The sequence below is a fragment of the Anomaloglossus baeobatrachus genome, chromosome 1, assembly GCF_048569485.1.
Source record: "Anomaloglossus baeobatrachus isolate aAnoBae1 chromosome 1, aAnoBae1.hap1, whole genome shotgun sequence".
Classification (NCBI taxonomy): domain Eukaryota; kingdom Metazoa; phylum Chordata; class Amphibia; order Anura; family Aromobatidae; genus Anomaloglossus; species Anomaloglossus baeobatrachus.
Genome location: NC_134353.1, coordinates 111,227,080 through 111,247,211, shown reverse-complemented (window position 1 = coordinate 111,247,211; position 20,132 = coordinate 111,227,080). Strand labels below are relative to the sequence as shown.

Genomic DNA, 20,132 nt, shown 5'->3' with positions numbered 1-20,132 from the left:
GGCCACACGGGGCACTACTGCGATGCTCGTATGACACTCGGCTCGCGCTGGCAGCACAGAGGGAGCCGAGTGTCATGCTAGAATCCCTGCGACTGCGGTCCGACCGTGTGAGCGGACCTCCGCTGCAGGGGGCGGGCCGGCTCTGAGGAGGGGAGGGAGGGATTTATCTCCCTCTCCTCCGTAGCCGGCTATTGCAATTCTCACTCTGCACACGTGGTACACAATTGTTTTTGCCATTTGGGTTTTGCACTGCAAAGCTGAGTTTTTGACCAAAGTTCTGCAACAAAAAGGCAGTAGTTTGAACTGCATAGTGCGGACAAGAAACCCAAATTCCCATAGACTTTGCTTGAAAAGCAGAACACATCCATTTTGGCATTAAACGCTGCAGTTGAAAAAGCAGCAAAAAAGCAGGTAAAAAGCAACGTGCGGACATAGCCTAATGGTCATCAGTGGCCAGCTTTTATGATTACTTTGGAATCACTTTGCTGAGAATTTCCCCTATTATTAGTCTGAATCTGCTGTGTGGATGTAGTTGATATTAAACTGAAAAGTACCATTTATTTTTTTTTGTTTTGTTTTACTTATTTCAGTTTCTGACAATTTCCATGGTTCTAAGGGTAAACTTTGAGACCTATGTGCTACCTAATGTGTAGCGCAAAAAATAAATAAAAAGGCGGTAAAACTAAACTTTTTTTATATAAAAAACACTCCAACAACCACTGAGGAAAGCCTTGTGTTTTGTATAGTCAATACCTTTATGGCTGGAACTCTTTTTATGATAGTTTGAGTTTTCTTTATGACCTGTTGTATATTGTACATTAAATTGATTACCTACTAGTAATGCAATCCATGGCGTCCCTGCCTGGGCACAGTCGCTGCCTTTACACAAGCACGTTTGGACGTCACATGCTGTTTCCTCTTCTCCACGCTCTGTCTGGGGGGGGGGGATGTGCTGTATCTTTAGTGGCTTTGGGGAGGGGAGGACACGGCTGCCGTTTCCTTATTGTTGCAGCCTGTAAACTGGTTTGGCCACATGGCTGATGCGATGAGAGATGCGTGCAGAGTCTCTATCATGTGTGAAGGGGGTTGTGTCTCTGTGTGACAAGTGGCTAAAAAGTTTTAATTTTCAAGGAGGCTCAAGTGGATCACACGAGACATCTGCCTGCACTGCCTCTTCATCCTGCAATATAAATGTCTATTAAAAAAAGGTATAGGATTGTAACGTTTAAGGCTATGTGCGCACGTGTGCCCTCTACACTGCACCTAAAAGGTGCGCTTCAGAGCGCAGCTGAAAAGCTCCGTTCTCATGGTGCCGGCAGAGAACGTGCGCTCTGCCTGCAGCTCCTGCTATAGACAGAGCAGGGGTTGCCGGCAAAGCGCACGGAAGAAGTGACATGTCAATTCTTAGAACGCGCGCTTCGGGCAGCAGCCGAAGCACTGCCCTCTAAGACGCCACGTGCGCACGGCCCCTGCACAATCTCCATAGATTGTGCAGGGGACGCAGGACGCATGCAGTTACGCTGCGCTACAAAGCGCAGCGTAACTGCTTGTAATTACGCAACGTGCGCACATAGCCTAACCCTGCAGATCCCTCTTCTGCACGGTTTCGCTGCCATCGTATACGTTGGATTCCACAAGGCTGCAGGCGCCTGAAGGCAGTACACCGGCAGATTTCCTGCCCAAAACAGCACCTACTGACCTTGTAATAAGTCAATTAGTTCTCGTTTAAAGGCCCTTTTGTACAGATGTAAACTAATCCATAATCCGCTGCCAATCACTTTACAGGGAACAAGGGATTACACATTGATATCTACACATTCAGTGGGCCTTTACCCCGAGCCGGCCTTTACCCCGAGCCGGCCTTTACCCCGAGCCGGCCTTTACCCCGAGCCGGCCTTTACCCCGAGCCGGCCTTTACCCCGAGCCGGCCTTTACCCCGAGCCGGCCTTTACCCCGAGCCGGCCTTTACCCCGAGCCGGCCTTTACCCCGAGCCGGCCTTTACCCCGAGCCGGCCTTTACCCCGAGCCGGCCTTTACCCCGAGCCGGCCTAATCCACTGGTTTTTGTGTTTTCAGAAAGAATCTGCACCGATATTTTCTAGCGTTCGTGCACTGGTTTGTGAAAACCCCAATGACCTGAATGTGATCCATTATATTTGCAGGCTTTCTGGGGTTATGGCACAAAAATGGTTCATTGAATGAAGACTTGGCACAATCATTCTCTAATAAAAGTAACACAAGAGCCGGGTCCTAGCCAAGAGGCGGCCATGATCCCTCTCCGTGAATGTGGTCGGGGCTTTTAAATGGATTTTTACTCTTTTGCTTTATTGTAATGGCCACAAGGGTCTACAAAATCCACAACAAGGAATAATCCGTTTGAATATAGCGGTGTGTTTTTTATGATGGAGCCGCATCCCGCATACCTCTCTCGTGATAATTGGCTGCGAGTGGTAATTGGGCAAGGTATAAGTCTTCCTTTTTTATCAGTACGGTCACATTCACATACCAGTATTTGGGTCACTATTATACATTTAACAAAAACTAGAGAAACTACACAGAGAAAAAGCATAATTGAATAATATATTGTGGTGTGGATCCTTTTCTGCAAAATACTGCTCATATAGTACGATGTACAAGAGGCCTAATAGCTCCGATACTCAGTGTGCAGGCTGTGCCTTATACCCTCAGTGCCCCATGCACAGGAATGCTCAGCACCGGTGTTCTCTATGGGATTTCCCCTGCCAGACATTTCTTGTGGCTGATGATTATCTCTAGGAGAACATGAAGATCAGTCCAACCTGTCGGATACTTTTCTCCCTTGACATCACCTGTTGGGAACAGCCTGACACAGGACTGTAGACCAACATCGGCAGGTTGGGTGACATCAGTGCAGTGTGTATGGGGGGTTAGCACAGGAATTGGGCATTAATCTGCAGATCATTGGAATACTCTGCCTATTTCTGTGCCATCTGCCGCCAGTCTTATGTGTGACGACCACGACCTCAGATCAGCAGAAAATCTCGATTTCTATAACAAGCGTCGGCGGTGCCTTGGTGCTTGTTCCTTAGCAGATAGATTTTGAGTTCTATCAGACAATTTATGCATGTTGTTATTATTTTTTTATGTAATTGCTTATTTTTTTTTTTTTTTTTTGTTTTCCCAGAATTGCAAGATAGCGTTGTGGACACAAACAATGATACTGTTGGACAGATTGTGAGCTTTATCATGAAAAATGAAGGTATGTAAAGCAGATGTGTATTACAGGTTACGACGACTGTTTGATTTTTCTTTTTGTTTTTTTTTTTACCAATTGACATCAACTTCCTATTAGTCTGTCACCCCCTTTGACCGTTTTAAGCTATTACTATGGGCATGCAGGTAATAGTATGTTGAAAGTAGTCTTACCTGTATGTCTCATAGTAGATGCCTTATTCCACAAATATTACTTTAGATCGCTATATGCAGTTTTTCCCACCAGGCTACTGGGCGTTGTGCTTCGGCTACTGAGCGGTTGCTTCCCTGTAAGAAATTCCCACCTCCCAGCTTCATTATCCTTCCTGTCACCTCTTCTCCGCATCACATTCACAGAGTCACAGCTGTTAAATCCTGCACGTGTGCAGTAGAGTGTTCTTCAGCCTGCGTTCATTCACCCCCCATTGCATCTACTGCGCATGTGCTGGTGGGGTAGCTCCAATTCTGTTGTCCTCCCGACTTCCTGCCTGCAAAATCACCCAGGTATGTTTGTGTGTGTGTATGTCTGTCTACCCGCCCGCCTACAGGCAGGAAGTCAGGAGGACAACTTAGAACAGCACACCGATAACAGAAGCGGAGCTGTGCTCACTACTGGAAGGATCTGAGCAGCCAGCCTGCTGTGCTCTGCACACTGACACCACTGAATTAGTGTAAAGCCTCCCTGCATTACAGACATCTAAATGAGACTTTTCAGCAGAGCCATGTATCTCAACCCACCATAGATGATGCAGTCTGCTGAGCCGTGTATCTTCGGCCTCGCCAGTTGAAGACTGGAGGAAGATTTGTTGGATATCAGATGCCGCCCCAGCTCCCTAACGTCACCCAAGTTATAACTTTTAGTGCATCTTTGAGACTTGCCAAAAAGTTGGAACTTTTCAAAGCCTTTTGCAGTAGATTCCTGGCGTAGAAGCTTTGATGAATTGGATCCATTGTGTTTACAGTGATCCTTAACTTTATCCTCCCTTTGCCTTTTGCAAGCAGCCAGAAAGGGAGGAGTGATGTCAGACAGATGTGAGCAGATCCCACCCACTTTTACAGCAGTCATAAGGCGAGCTAGCAGTACACTGGTTATCATGGCGGACTTCAGCAGCAGCTCCCCCTAGTGTTTAAAAGTTGAAAATATCAAAGTGTTAAATTATTTTTCATAATTTATGCCATTAAACAAAATTTTTTAAAGATGGAAACAGTAATACTTTACATTTTTTGCAATTGCTGAAAAAAATGGTTGACAAATTCTCCTTAATACAGTGTATGGTCACTTATGTGTAACTACAATTATACAGTCAGTGCACTCACATGTACGAGCGTACAGTCGCTCCCGGCGTACATACTACTTTGCATTTTCACTATTTTGTTTGATTTCTGCTGTGAATATTTGATAGGTCCCAGGGTTATGGTATGAGGGGTATTCTGCTGGTTCTTCCTGTTCCTGAAACATTTCCTCCTAAGCTTCCATCTATTTGTTCCTATTCTTAGTGGGTAAAGCTCCCAAGGTGGTCATTTTTGCACTGGGACATGTCAATGATTAACTTTTTTGTATGTTTACTTAGACATTGATTGTTTCTTCCATTGTGTATCAAAGTAATTACCCCCTCAAGGTCTCCTTGAAAAAAAAATACTGATCTTTGTCCGTAAAGCTTAACCCATTAAGGCCAATTCAGTCGTTTGGACTCTGTAGGTTGAGCTTGTACTGGTACGTTAAGGCCTAAGCCACACGGCATGAAAATCGGAGCGAGTGGAATTTGATAAAACATTGCATTCCACTTGGACCAATATTAGTCTATGTGCCAGCACCCATGAGCGATTATTTTCTCAGCCCTAATCGGACCGAGAAAACAATCGCAGCATGCTGCGGGTGTAATGCGATCCTGGTTTTTCTGATTGATTGCTCTCAGTGAGAGAAACAAAATTAAAATTTTTGTACTTGTGATACCTTTTAATGGCTAGCTAAAATAAAATGATGTTACAAAGCAAGCCTACGAGACATCTCGGGTCCCTTCATCAGGCATGGTATGACAAAATATCTGAAGAAACACAAATATATGCACAAACAGAGCAGAGGGATGGCATAATAAAAGGACATTTTAAATAAACAAACACTGAGCTTAGGGTTCCGTCACACTTTAGCGACTCAGCAGCCATCCCACCAGCGATCTGACCTGGTCAGGATCACTGCTGCGTCGCTACATGGTCGCTGGTGAGCTGTCAAACAGGCAGATCCCACCAGCGACCAGTGACCAGCCCCCAGCCAGCAGCGACGTGCAAGCGACGCTGCGCTTTCACGGTGCCGGCGTCTGGAAGCTGCGGACACTGGTAACTAAGGTAAACATCGGGTATGGTTACCCGATGTTTACCTTAGTTACCAGCGCACACCGCTTAGCTTAGCGTGTGCAGGGAGCAGGAGCCGGCACTGGCAGCGTGAGAGCGGCGGAGGCTGGTAACGAAGGTAAATATCGGGTAACCACCTTGGTTACCCGATGTTTACCTTGGTTACAGCTTACCGCAGGCTGTCAGGCGCCGGCTCCTGCTCCCTGCACATTCAGGATTGTTGCTCTCTCGCTGTCACACACAGCGATGTGCGCTTATCAGCGGGAGAGCAACAATAAAAAAATGAACCAGGGCTGTGTGTAACGAGCAGCGATCTCACAGCAGGGGCCAGATCCCTGCTCAGTGTCACACACAGCGAGAACGCTAATGAGTCACTGCTGCATCACAAAAACCGTGACTCGGCAGCGATCTCAGTAGCGATCTCGCTGTGTGTGAAGTACCCCTTAGAAAATGAATCCTTAATTAGCTTTGATTAGTGGTGTGAGTTTTATTGTCCCAATATCCATGTAGGATCAGAGGCCTGGTGCCTTCAGTCTCTGGAGCAGACTCCTCAGATTCTGTAGTGTCATAAATCTTCCTGACAGATTGAGTCCTATGTCCATAGAGTTAAACATTGTAATGAATTTGTATTCCCAGACCCTGTTATGGCTCTGTGATCTGAAGTTGCCTTTTAATATGACAACTTTCATGTGGTTTATGTTGTGTCCTGGAGCACAGAAATGTTTGGCCACAGGTAAATGGGTTATTTTGTCTGTAATTGTGTGGCAGTGAGATCTCATTCTTGCTCTAAAGGGGGCTTTACACGCTACGATATCGTTAATGTTTTATCGTCGGGGTCACATTGTTAGTGATGCACATCTGGCCTCATTAACAATATCGCAGCGTGTAATACTTACCAGCGACCTCAAAAATGGTGAAAATCGTTCACCATGGAGAGGTCGTCCCAAAGTCAAAAATCGGTAAGGGTTGTTTAGCGTTGTGGTTCATCGCTCATGCGGCAGCACACATCGCTATGTGTGACACCGCATGAGCGAGGAACGTCTCCTTACCTGCCGCCGGCCCCAATGCGGAAGGAAGGAGGTGGGCGGGATGTTTACATCATGATCAGCTCCGCCCCTCCGCTTTCATTGGCCGGCCGCTTAGTGACGTTGCGGTGACGTCGCTGTGATGCCGAACGTCCCTCCCCCTTGAAGGAGGGATTGTTCGGCAGTCACAGCGACGCCGCCGACCAGGTAAGTATGTGTGACGCTGCGTAGCGATAATGTTCGCTACGGCAGTGATCACAAACAATCGCATGCGACGGGGGCGGGTACTTACACGGTCGCTATCGCTAGAAATTGCTAGCAATATCGCTACCGTGTAAAGCCCCCTTTAGTCTCTATCCTGTTTCTCCAACATAGAGGCCCCCAATAGGACATATAGTGCACAGGATATAGTACACCACGTTGGAAGAGGAACATGTGAATGTCCCAGGAATCTTATAGTCCTTCTGTGTGTTAGGGATCTGTATCCGGTCTTTGGTCTCTACATGAGAGCAGGTTTTGCAGCTCTTTACATTGCAAGGATAAGTTCCTCTTGTTGTGTCTGAGGGCATTGAGCTTCGGATCATGATGCTCCTTAAATTAGGAGGTTGTCAGTAGCATAGCAATGGAGGATCTTTAAATATTGTTCTTAACCGGTTATCCTTGTGTAGAATGTGGTGAAGTTTCTTGGCCGTTTTTCTCAGTACCTCAAGCTGTGGGTTGTAGGTCACCACCAGAGGTACTCGACTATTTTCCTCTTTTTGTTTGTATTGAAGCAGTTCACTTCTAGGGGTCCTTGTAGCTCTAAAGTTTCTTTCGCACCCATTCAAGTCTATGGGGCGAGAGAGAAATCGCACTACACTCGCAGTACACCGGTGTACCGCGAGTGCAGTGCGAGAATGGCAATAGCAGGCTACGGAGGAGAGAGGGAGATAAATCCCTCCCGCCCCTCCTCAGCGACGGCCCGCCCCTCCTCAGCTCCGGCCCGTCCCTCCTCAGTGCCGACCCGCCCACCGCAGCTGAGGTCCGATCGCTTGATCGGACCTCAGTCGCAGTGACACTTGCATGACACTCAGCTCCCGCTGTGCTGCCAGCGTGAGCCGAGTGTCATGTGAAGATCGAATTAGTCCCCCGTGTGGCCCCGGCCTAACACTGATGGCCTCAATGTCTGATCGGCCAGGGTCCGATATTCCCGCCAGTCAGCTGTTCTCTGTGCCGGCGGCAGCAGGTAATGCTCCGTTCCGGAGCTGCTCCATCTTCCGATAGTTGCCACGTCTGGCTTCTGCACAGTTGCCTGCCATTCAAATCAGTATGAGGTGGATGTGCAGTATCCAACTGCGGGCATTGTCGGAAATCAGGGCAGCTCCAGAACTGAGCATATCCGACTCCCTGCTGTCTCTGGCTGCAGTAGAAACAGCTGCTTGGCAGCGGGACTGGGTGTCGGACCTTGACCGATCAGACATTTGATGACCTATTCTAAGGATAGTAAGTAGCCATCAATGTAAAAGTAGTGAATAACTCCTTTAAAGCTGCTCAATGAGCGCATTTCTCACTCATGCTGTGTTATCCAATATGGTCTGATATGTGTTCTGGTATAAATAATCCTCGCCGGCTAGGACGTGACGGTACACTTGCTGTGATGTAGAGGAGCAATATCTCCTCCGGTCTTCTGCCCTCAGCATCCTGGGCACCTCTGGCCTTTGCTAGGCCTTGTTGAAGGGTCTAGTAAGCAAAGGAGGCACCAGGCTGAGAATTGAAGACCGGCTGCCAGGGAGGGCCAGACTAGATGGCAGACCAGGGAAGCAGATATCAAATTGCTCATCCCCTTGTCAGTGTCCCTGCACCTTGCCTTTCCCGTCTGATGTTACTTTGCCTGTTGGCACACTGTCTATCGTCTGCCCATAGTGTAGCTCATTTGGTGGCAGAGTGAGGGGACAGTGACGCTTGTGTCTACTCTCCCAGGGTAAAGCTTTCTCTGACATCGCCTCACCCTGCCTACATCTTGGTGACTGTAGACGCAGAGGACTCGGACCTGTACCTTCCATCTCTGTCACCTAGAAGTGATGGTCGCATGTATTCATACACCTACCTGTACGAAGAACTTCTTATGATCTTATTCTGCTGTGATGGTGAGTGGAGAATTGCCGGAAGCTTGTCTGTTTATTCCTTGCATGTGTAGAACTTTCCTTAAAGAAGAAATTCTGTCCTTCATGGCTATGTCGTTATGTGTACGTGTATTACTATGCCTGCTGATTGCTGTATTCCCCAGTTTCCGGCGGTGCTCCGGTGCTCTTCTTTCCCATGTGACCTGCAAACAGGCTAAGCGGCTGACACAGGAGTTTGTCACCTGGAAGTCGCTTTCTCTCTATAAGTCTATAGAGTCTCGTTTTGAGGTTTCACAGCTTTATGTAGAAGGAAGTATCTCTGCCCCACACAACTCTGCCCCAAAGGAGCGTCACGTGGGACTGGAACACCACTGGAGAAAATGGCTGTCGCTAAGTATATTCATACACTCACATATCATTATTATATAGGTATGTGGGAAACTTAATGCAATAACAATTCTGATGGAATTTCTTCTTTGTGGATTGCGAAAAGTACAGTTATTTCATGTGTTATTGGAGCTTCTCCCTTTGTGCCGGTGCGGATGCTATAATGGAGCGTAGAAGTCGCACACGTATTATATTCCTGGCTTTGTGCTGCCCTTAGGTGATTGTACTGACGCTTACATATGTAGCACTGGGGTCTGCTCCTCTGAACATCGCAGGCTGTGCACGTGTATTCTGTAAGGAGACCCTGTAGGTGTCTGCATTTATTGGTGTCGTTTTATAACATTAGTTGATTTGTCTCTGCAGCAAATGCTGACGTTCTGAAAGCCATGGTCGCGGACACGTCAGGGATGGGAGACAACAGCCTGTTTGACCCAGAAAGGTAAGATCATCAGTAACTGTAGAATACGGTGCGTATGATGCTAAGTCTATCTGTACCATATGCTCATAAACTGGTAACGACTCCCACTATGCAGGAGCAGGGTTTGGGGGAGTGACAATCTCTATAACTGCTTGGCATCCTGCTAGAAAGGACCTGGTGAGAAGAGCGCCATCTAGAATTGTTAGTGGTACCACCCACCACCAAGAAAACTGCAGCACATCTGTATTAAAGTGAATACACAGCCCTCGACCAGCTGCTTTATTATTGGGTCCTTTGGACGCCACCAAATTAGTAAAGAACAGCATGTATTACTAATATCACAGAAATTTCTGTGAGGGAAAATCCCTTTTAAAGGTGTTTTTTTCTACTTGGTCAACTGCTTTAAATTGCTGAATCCCTCTAGTAAAATAAGTAAAATGTATACTCTCGTCCTGGATCGGCACTGTTCCGGTGATGTTGCTCCGGGTCTCGGGGCAATCATGGGATATTGTCACACAAATGCTGCAGCCAATCAGAGGCTGTGGACTGGCGACAGCCTTTACTATTTGGTCAGAGCTGACGTCTGCTCTGAAAAATGATCATCCACTGGGAATAGTTCTGCTTTCGTCACTTTCACACTTAGTAGGAAGCAAAGACCTGGAGCGACTCAAAAACAAGTATTCCCAGTATTCTGCTTTTTTCTGTAGTTTTTTCTACTGATTTGCATTACAATTACTGACCAAAATACGTCTGGGTGATAGTAACCTGATCACGGGCTGTATGAGGTGGGACCCCGTCTCATCAGCACAATCCTTGGGGATTACAACCTTATGGTGAAAGCCAGGGATGGTACAATGGTTTTCAGGTTGTTTCCTATATATTACTATTATAGGACACTTATGCAGAGTAGGCCAAAATAATGCATGCCTGTTTCCCTTGTGTGGGTTCTTATCCGGCCCCAGAATTATCTTTAGGTAGTCCGGGGGTTCATTAAGCTTATGGGGTACTTCTCACATAGCGAGATCGCTGCTGAGTCACGGTTTTTGTGACGCAGCAGTGACCTCATTAGCGATCTCGCTGTGTGTGACACTGAGCAGCGATCTGGCCCCTGCTGTGAGATCGCTGCTCGTTACACACAGCCCTGGTTCATTTTTGTATTGTTGCTCTCCCGCTGTTAAGCACACATCGCTGTGTGTGTCAGCGAGAGAGCAACGATCTGAATGCGCACGGAGCCGGCATCTGGCAGCCTGCAGTAAGCTGTAACCAAGGTAAACATCGGGTAACCAAGGTGGTTACCCAATATTTACCTTAGTTACTAGCGTCCGCCACTCTCACGCTGCCAGTGCTGGCTCCCTGCACACGTAGCCGGAGTACACATGGGGTAAATAAGCAAAGGTTTGCTTATTAACCCGATGTGTACTGTGGCTACGAGTGCAGGGAGCCAGCACTAAGCGGTGTGCGCTGGTAACCAAGGTAAATATCGGGTAACTATACCCGATGTTTACCGTGGTTACCAGTGTCCGCAGCTTCCAGACGTCGGCTCCCTGCAAGCGCAGCATCGCTTCCATGTGTCGCTTCTGGCTGGTGGCTGGTCACTGGTCGCTGGTGAGATCTGCCTGTTTGACAGCTCACCAGCGACCATGTAGCGACACACCAGCGATCCTGACCAGGTCAGATCGCTGGTGGGATTGCTGGTGCGTCGCTAAAGTGTGACGGTACCCTTAGTCTATGGATAGGGTCCTTTAATGTAAAATCATATTCTTTGCCAATAGCATCCAGACAGCTCCAATTGCTTTACCAGAGCAGCGTAAAAGTACATAAGTTTTAAGATGTGTTCACACAGCGTTTTTATTTAATTTTTTAGGGTTTTTTTTAGTGCAGTTTTGTCACAAAAATTGCAAGCAAATCCCAATTCGAGCAAAGTCGATAAGAATCCTGAAGTGTATTTTCTCCTTGCAGATTTGGTGCAGAATATAATCTGCAGCATGTCAATTCTTTCATTATTTTTGCCTGCATTTTTCACCCGTTGAATTCCATTTAAAAACGCAGGTAAAAATGCAACAAAAACATGCATTTTTGCAGTTTCTTTTTTTTTTTTTTTTTCCTGCCAAGAGATGCAGAAATGAGAAATAATGCAAAAATTTCAGTAACCAAATTCTCAATGTGCGCACATAGCTTGTCGAGTGTTTCACTTCTTTAGGCCTAAGACACATGGAATGAAAATCAAAGCGAGTGGAGTGCGATAAAACATCGCATTCCACTCGGGCCAATATTAGCCTATGTTTCAGCACACATGAGCGATTATTTGCTCAGCCCTAATCGGACCGAGAAAATAGTTGCAGCATGCTGTGGGTGCAATGCGATCCTTGTTTCTCTCGCACCCATTCAAGTCTATGGGGCGAGAGAAAAATCGCACTGCACTCGCATTACATCGGTGTACCGCGAGTGCAGGGTGAAAATGGCAATAGCCTGTAACAGAGGAGAGAGGGAGATAAGTCCCTCCCTCCCCTCCTCAGAGACGGCCCGCCCCCCGCAGCTGTGGTCCGATTGCAAGATCGGCCCTCAGTCGCAGTGACACTCGCATGACACTCTGCTCCTGCTGTGCTGCCAGCGTGAGCCGAGTATCATGCGAGGATTGCAGTAGTCCTCTTGTGGCCCCGGCCTTAGGGCGCAGGCACACGGCTGTATGACTTGTCCGAGGATCACATTGCAATTCTTGGACTGGCCGGCGGCTTGTCTGACCCGAGCGGGTCAGCTTCATGTATTTCTAGGCGGCTATCACGTTGAGGTCTGGAGAGCCGCCAGCCGGTCCGAACATTGTGTTGTGATCCTCGGACAAGTCATACGGCTGTGTGCCTTCTCCCTTATGGGGATAGTGGCGCGTTGAATGAGTTTTGTTATTAACACTCATTTCACAATTACCTTGCCTTGTAAACAGGCTCGGGATCCCCCGATGAATGAGCAAAACGCTCGCTCACCAGGGGAAATGATCCTTTGTGCTGCACTACAGAACTATGGCCGCCTTTGTGCACTGAACGGTCTAGTCTAGGTCGCTCTGTGCATAGTTTGCTTTGGTGTGACTGTGTAAACTGGCTATTAAACGTCTGCTGATATAGAAAAAATTACCGATTTGGCGGTTGGATTGTGCCGCCGGTCTGTGTATGTAAACTGACCTTTAGTGGGTGCCTATGTTCACACAGGATCGTTCGCAGAAACTCCCCACTTTTACTGGTCAATATTGGGGTCTTCATATTTTTAGTAAAATGCAGGATACATGGTTTGGTGGCTATCAAATGGCTATCCACGCTTATTTCCATTTTATGCTGTGATTGTCTTGTTTTTAGAATTAACACTAGAAGTCCCAGAGAGGGATCATTTAACATTTCTACCACTGGAACCCTATGGAGCTCGAAATTCCTGGGACTTCTAGTGTTAAAGGGGTCGTCCACTATTTGGACATCTACTTCTAATATGCACCAGTGCTCCATGTGAATTGGAAAACGCATATGCTCTCCTCCTGGATCAAGGGTGTCAGTGCTATGTCTGCAGTCATGACGTGACCGCATTCAGCAGCCGCTAACGAGCTGTCGGTGCACACATGCTGTCACTTGAGCGTCGCAGCACCGACACTGCTACAACACCACTGGTCCAAGAGGGGAGGGGATGCTGTTTATTTTAAATGGGACACAGTGTCATACAAGTAATGGACAACCCCTTTATAACAACATTATAACCCTTTTTAAAAATAGTAACAACCTTACAAAGTGAGTGACTGAGGATTCTCCATACATTGTTCTATTTATTTATTTATTTATTTATTTATTTATTTTTTAAATCTCGCATTTTTTCCTTGCTTCTCTGGTGCCAGACTTGGTGAGTGTCTTTCATTTCTGGAGGGGTGGGAGGAGGTATAATGGTGCCTGTATGGATTATGCTTGCGGGAGGCAGAGCCTGGCTACATCCATAATGAACAGGTATATAAATTTAAAGGGAACCAATCAGCAGGATTTTCGTATAAAGCCTAAAGCCAGTGCTATACTGGCGCTATCAGGCTGATTATCTATAGACCGTTAGTGGTCAGCTCGGATCTTTAGGCTTTCAAATCCAAGAAAGTAAACTTTAAAAAATCATCAGCTATTTGATTGGCATTTGCAACGCAGCAGATGATATATGGGTGGGTATTCATATGGATTCCCGCCCCCCTGCCTGTTGTTCTTCCCTCTCTCTGTTCTCTATGGTAAGTATGATACAAACCATTCACTTTGTTGAAGGACCTGTGTGAGGTCATACCCATGTGACCAGAAGGGGCAGGGCCTCCGCCAACATAGCTGGATACCAGGTCACATGGGTATGACATCACACAGGTCCTTCAACAAAGTGAATCGTTTGTATAATACTTACCATAGAGAACAGAGAGAGGGAGGGACAACAGGTGGGGAAGGGGGCGGGAATCCATATGAATACCTACCCATATATATTTGCTGCGTTGCAAATGCCAATCAAGTAGCTGATGATTTTTTAAAGTTTACTTTCTTGGATTTGAAAGCCTAAACAACCGAGCTGACCACTAATGGTATGTATAGAATCAGCCTGATAGTGCCAGTATAGCACTGGCTTTAGGCTATACACGAAAATCCTGGTAATTGGTTCCCTTTAAAATATATTATCAAAAAGTTAATTTATTTCAGTAATTCAATACAAATAGGGAAACACATATACTATATAATCATTACACACAGGGATCTATTCCTATATAGTATATAGAGTGATTACACCGAGAGGGATCTATTTTTATATATTATATAGAGTCATTATACACAGAGGAATCTATTCCTATATATTTATTATATAGTCATTACACACAGAGGGATCTATTTCAAGTGTTTATTTCTGTTAATGTTGATGGTTATGGCTTACAGCCAATGAAAACCCAAAAGTCATTATCTCAGAAAATTTAGAATATTATATAAGACCAACTGAAAAAATGATTTTCAAGTCAGAAATGTTGGCGCCTACTGAGAAGTCTGTACAGTAAATGCCTCAATACTTGGTCGGGGCTCCTTTTGCATGAATTCCTGCATCAATGCGGCGTGGCATGGAGGCGATCAGCCTGTGGCACTGCTGAGGGGTTTTGGAAGCCCAGGTTGCTTTGATAGCAGCCTTCAAGTCGTCTGCATTCTTGGGTCTGGTAAATGACTGGAGAAAAACAAGAGATACGGCAAAGAACATGTGTCAAAAGTTCCATTTTATTCATAAAAATATCAATTGTAATAAAATCACAACAATATGTGATAAGAAGGACAAGGATCGGACAGAATGTGGGGGAAAAGTGGGTATGGGGGGGGGGGTTGAATGTGGAAGCAACCTGCCTCTCAGAAGCAGCCAGGGTAAAAAATCAAGTGACTAGGTTGCCATCAACTGTAGGGCCAACCTATAGTAGAAAGCTGGTGGTGAATTGGGACCAAGAGAATGTGTCATGTGAACCACATGAGATATGCAACCAAACAGCAAGTGGGTATATAAGCATGTAGTAAGCCCATCTGGAAAATGTAAGACCACAGTGAAAATAAGGCAGAGTGACTGCGCGGGGCCACAGGTGAGGACCAAGTGATTCCTCAATTTCCACATAAAAAAGTGTATATATATATATATATATATATATATATATATACACATGCACAGCAAGTCTGAGCCAGGTGCACCGCGTGATCAAAGGGCCTGAGAATATGGAAAGTTTCTCAGTTATGACTGTGGCAGAGAAGCTAACCAGAGAGGGGCTGCTGAAGAGTACATGCAACCATAATCACCGGCTGAAAGCAGCACACACATAATCTCCCATTATAATACCACAAGCAATTAAGGGTTAATGCTGGTGCTGGACAAACTAAGGGAGAGTATATGGCATTACAAGGCACAGGGTAAATGTGCGATTATTGGTCCCAATCCAAAACACCGTACAGCCAAGGGAAGGCGGAACAATGGAAAGGCAACATCAATAAGTATACCTGGTGGTGGATTCTGAGGGGCAGGAAACAGCCTCCTGACAGCTGTTTCGCAGCGTTGCTTTTTCGAAAAAGCAACGCTGCGAAACAGCTGTCAGGAGGCTGTTTTGGATTGGGACCAATAATCGCACATTTACCCTGTGCCTTGTAATGCCATATACTCTCCCTTAGTTTGTCCAGCACCAGCATTAACCCTTAATTGCTTGTGGTATTATAATGGGAGATTATATGTGTGCTGCTTTCAGCCGGTGATTATGGTTGCATGTACACTTCAGCAGCCCCTCTCTGGTTAGCTTCTCTGCCACAGTCATAACTGAGAAACTTTCCATATTCTCAGGCGCTTTGATCGCGCGGTGCACCTGGCTCAGACTTGCTGTGCATGTGTATATATATATATATATACACTTTTTTATGTGCAAATTGAGGAATCACTTGGTCCTCACCTGTGGCCCCGCGCAGTCACTCTGCCTTATTTTCACTGTGGTCTTACATTTTCCAGATGGGCTTACTACATGCTTATATACCCACTTGCTGTTTGGTTGCATATCTCATGTGGTTCACATGACACATATTCTCTTGGTCCCAATTCACCACCAGCTTTCTACTATAGGTTGGCCCTACAGTTGATGGCAACCTAGTCACTTGATTTTTTACCCTAGTTGCTTCTGAGAGGCAGGTTGCTTCCACATTCAAACCCCCCCCCCCCCATACCCACTTTTCCCCCACATTCTGTCCGATCCTTGTCCTTCTTATCACATATTGTTGTGATTTTATTACAATTGATATTTTTATGAATAAAATGGAACTTTTGACACATGCTCTTTGCCGTATCTCTTGTTTTTCTCCAGTCATTTATGCTTCATGGAGCAGGCAATTCCTTATGGGACACTACTGAGTGGTCCCATAAGCTAATACTTTATTATGGCCAATTTCTTGCTAATTGTTGGGTCTGGTGTCTCTCATCTTCCTCTTGACAATACCCCGTAGATTCTGTATGGGGTTTAGGTCAGGCACGTTTTCTTGCCAGTCAAGCACAGTGATACTGTGGTTATTAAACCAGGTATTGGTACTTTTGGCAGTGTGGACAGGTGCCAAGTCCTGCTGGAAAATGAAATTTACATCTCCAAAAATTTTGAGGGAAGCATCAAGTGCTCTGAAATTTCCTTGTAGATGACTGCGCTGACTTTGGTCTCGATAAAACACAGTGGAGCTACACCAGCAGATGACATGGCTCCCCAAACCATCACTGATTGTGGAAACTTCACACTAGACCTCCAGCAGCTTGTATTGTGGCCTCTCCACTCTTCCTCCAGACTCTGGGATCTTGATTTCCAAATGGAATACAAAATTTACATTCATCTGAAAACAGCACCTTGGGCCACTGAGCAACAGTCCAGTTCTTTCTCCTTGGCCCAGGTAAGACGCTTCTGGCGTTGTCTATTGGTCATGAGTGGCTTGACACAAGGAATGTGACAGTTGTAGCCCATGTCCTGGATACGTCTGTGTGTGGTGGCTCTTGAAGCACTGACTTCAGCAGCAGCCCACTCCTTGTGAATCTCCTCCAAATTTTTGAATGGCCTTTTCTTAAGAATCCTATCAAGGCTGCAGTTATCCCGGTTCCTTGTGCACCTTTTTCTACCACCCTTTTTCCTTCCACTCAACTTTCCATTAATATGCTTGGATACAGCACTCTGAACAGCCAGCTTCTTTAGCAATGACTTTTTGTGACTTACCCTCCTTGGCAATGACTGCCTTCTGGACATCTGTCAAGTCAGCAGTCTTCCCCATGATTGTGTAGCCTACTGAACCAGACTAAGGGACCATTTTAAACGCTTATGAAGCCTTTGCAGGTGTTTTGTGGCAGTTATTCTAACTTTCTGAGATGACTTTTGGGTTTTTATTGGCTGCAAGCCATAATCATCAACACTAAGAGAAATAAACACTTGAAATAGATCCCTGTGTGTAATGACTATATAACATGTGTTTCCCTTTTTGCATTGAATTACTGAAATAAATGAACTTTTTGATAATATTCTAATTTGAGATGTACTTGTATAACTTCAGAAATATACACTTTGCTCGTGCCATGACATTTCCAGCCCTGGTACAGATTAATGATTTCTTAACCCCCTCCCCATCAAAGCCATTTTTTGATGCCTTTGTTCTTTGTTCTTTGTCCCTTTTTTAATTTTCTCAGGCAACATAGGCATATGAGGGCTCGTTTTGGGGGGTAATGAGTTGTAGTTATATTGTAATTTTACTTTTTTTGTTTTTTTATAAATCTGTGGAACCATGAACTGGAACCTGCAGCTACTTGGTCGCCTGTTCCATGTGCTGCAGTACATTAGTATTGATGCATATTATTATTATCATTAGTAGTAGTAGTGGTGGTGGTGGTGGATAGAGCAACATTGATCCTATGGTGCTGTACATTAGAAGGGGTTACATATAGAATATAGATATAAGTTAGAGTACACAGACTGGTACATTCTATAGAGCACATTATCCATTTGTTATAAAAACCCTTCCTATGGCAGCATAGTGGTACCTACATGACAATGATGGGAGCTTCAGTAGACCCACCAGCTGCCATCAGAAAAGGGGCCATATATAAGGGGTTAAACAGCAGTGACTGCTCCTTCTAGAGCAGGAAAATGAATGGTAACGTCTGCCACCTAGTGGATGTTTTTGGAAATGACTGTTTTGTCATTGGAAATTTGCATGGTGATTTCCTCAGTCATCGTTTATGTAAGCTCTGTGTGAGCAGTATGGGGGAGGGGGGTATTACATTTTCCAGCACTTTTCCATGTCTGCTTTTTCTTACAAACCATCTACTTTAAGAGTTCATGAAATATTGTTATGGACGTCCCATATAAACCCCCTTTCTTTGTCGCTCCATTGGGAGACCCAGACAATTGGGTGTATAGCTTCTGCCTCCGGAGGCCACACAAAGTATTACACTTTAAAAAGTGTAACCCCTCCCCTCTGCTATACACCCTCCCGTGCATCACGGGCTCATCAGTTTTATGCTTTGTGTTGAAGGAGGCACACATGCACACAATGCTCCACATTTTAGTCAGCAGCAGCTGCTGATTATATCGGATGAAAGAAAAGAGGGCCCCTAACAGGGCCCCCGGCATGCTCCCTTCTCACCCCACTGAGTCGGCGGTGCTGTTAAGGTTGAGGTACCCATTGCGGGTACACAGGCAGGAGCCACATGCCGTTTTCCTTCCCCATCCCTTAGGGGCTCTGGGGAAGTGGGATCCTAACCGGTCATCCAGCCACTGGGACCGGGCTCCCTCCGCAGCCCCTGGGGGAATCTGCCGGACAGGAGACGGAGTATCGTCAGGGACATGGCCCTGCATCTACAGGTACTCTGTGTCCCCGTTGGGACGGTGCATGAAGTACCTTGGCCTCAGACGCAGCTGCGACTGCGGTGTGGATTTTTTGTCTGGGACTACCGCGCCGACCGTGCCTGTTTGTCGGCCGCGGTTTTTACTTTAGTCCCCGGCTTTTGCGGCCTAGTGTGTTAAACTCCCGCCCCTGAGCCTGCCAGTCAGGGAGAAAGGCGGGACGGTCGGTATGATGCCGACAGTGAGGGCTGGAGCACACTTCGCTGTCCTCCGCCCCCCTCACTGATCACTATGGGCCACCAGGTTCCCGCACTTTTGCGGTTCCGCCCACGGCTCTCTCCTCCCCTCGGAACGCCGGCAGCCATTGTTATAATTCTGCCGGTGGAGGATCTCAGAATCTGCTCAACACTGCTCTGGGAGAGGGGGATCCTAACCGGTCGCCATGCACTGGGACCGGACTCCATCCGCAGCCCCTGGGGAATTCTGACGGATAGGAGACTGGACATCATCAGGGACAGAGCCCTGCATCATAAGGTACTCTGTGTCCCCTGAGGGACGGTGCATGCAGCATCTGTGTTACAAATGCCGCAGCGGTTGCTGAGTGGTTTGTGAGACTGGGACTACCGCGCCGACCGCGCCATGTTTGCCGGCCGCGTTTTTAAATTTAGTCCCCGGCTCTTGCGGCCTAGTACCATATACTCCCGTTCTCGGGCCTGCCAGTCAGGGGTAACGACGGGACGGCCGACTGGACGTCGGCAGGGAGGGCTGGAGCATACGTTGGTATCCTCCTTCCCCCTCACTGAGCACTGTGGGGCACCAGTTTTCAGGTGCTGACCCCCCTTGGTGCCGCAGTGTATATATATATATGTTTATTTATATGGTATATGATCTCACTGTTCGGCAGCATTATTTGCTTTTGGCTGTATACCCTCACTGATTACTCTGCGGACGACATGCTGTTGTCTGCTCTTAAAGAGTAAGGGTGCCAAGGTACTGGCTTATTTTACAACCTGTACCTCTTGTGCGGCTATATTACAGGCAGGTTCCACATACCCTCATTGTGTACAATGCTTGGCCCCGAGGGCACTCACTCAGCCGGAGCCTCCGGCACTGGTGGGACCCTCGGCCAGGTGGTACCGCCGGTTTCCACTGCACAGATGACAGGGACAGAGTTTGCATGTTGGAATCAGCAAATCTCTGAGTAGCTTTCACATTCCAGGACTCAGTCTATGGACAGAGGGTCTGCTAAGATACTGGAAGCCTTGC

At 46.6% G+C, this 20,132-nt stretch overlaps 1 protein-coding gene across 1 annotated transcript in view; it reads left to right on the top strand.

Annotated features, from left to right (window-relative positions):
- Positions 1-20,132, top strand: part of RELL1 (RELT like 1) — a 93,851-nt gene that overhangs the window by 48,517 nt on the left and 25,202 nt on the right. Inside the window, exons 3-4 of the mRNA XM_075346954.1 lie at positions 3,163-3,237; positions 9,457-9,532. Coding sequence (XP_075203069.1) covers positions 3,163-3,237; positions 9,457-9,532 — 151 coding nt within the window. The remainder of the gene's footprint in view (positions 1-3,162; positions 3,238-9,456; positions 9,533-20,132) is intronic.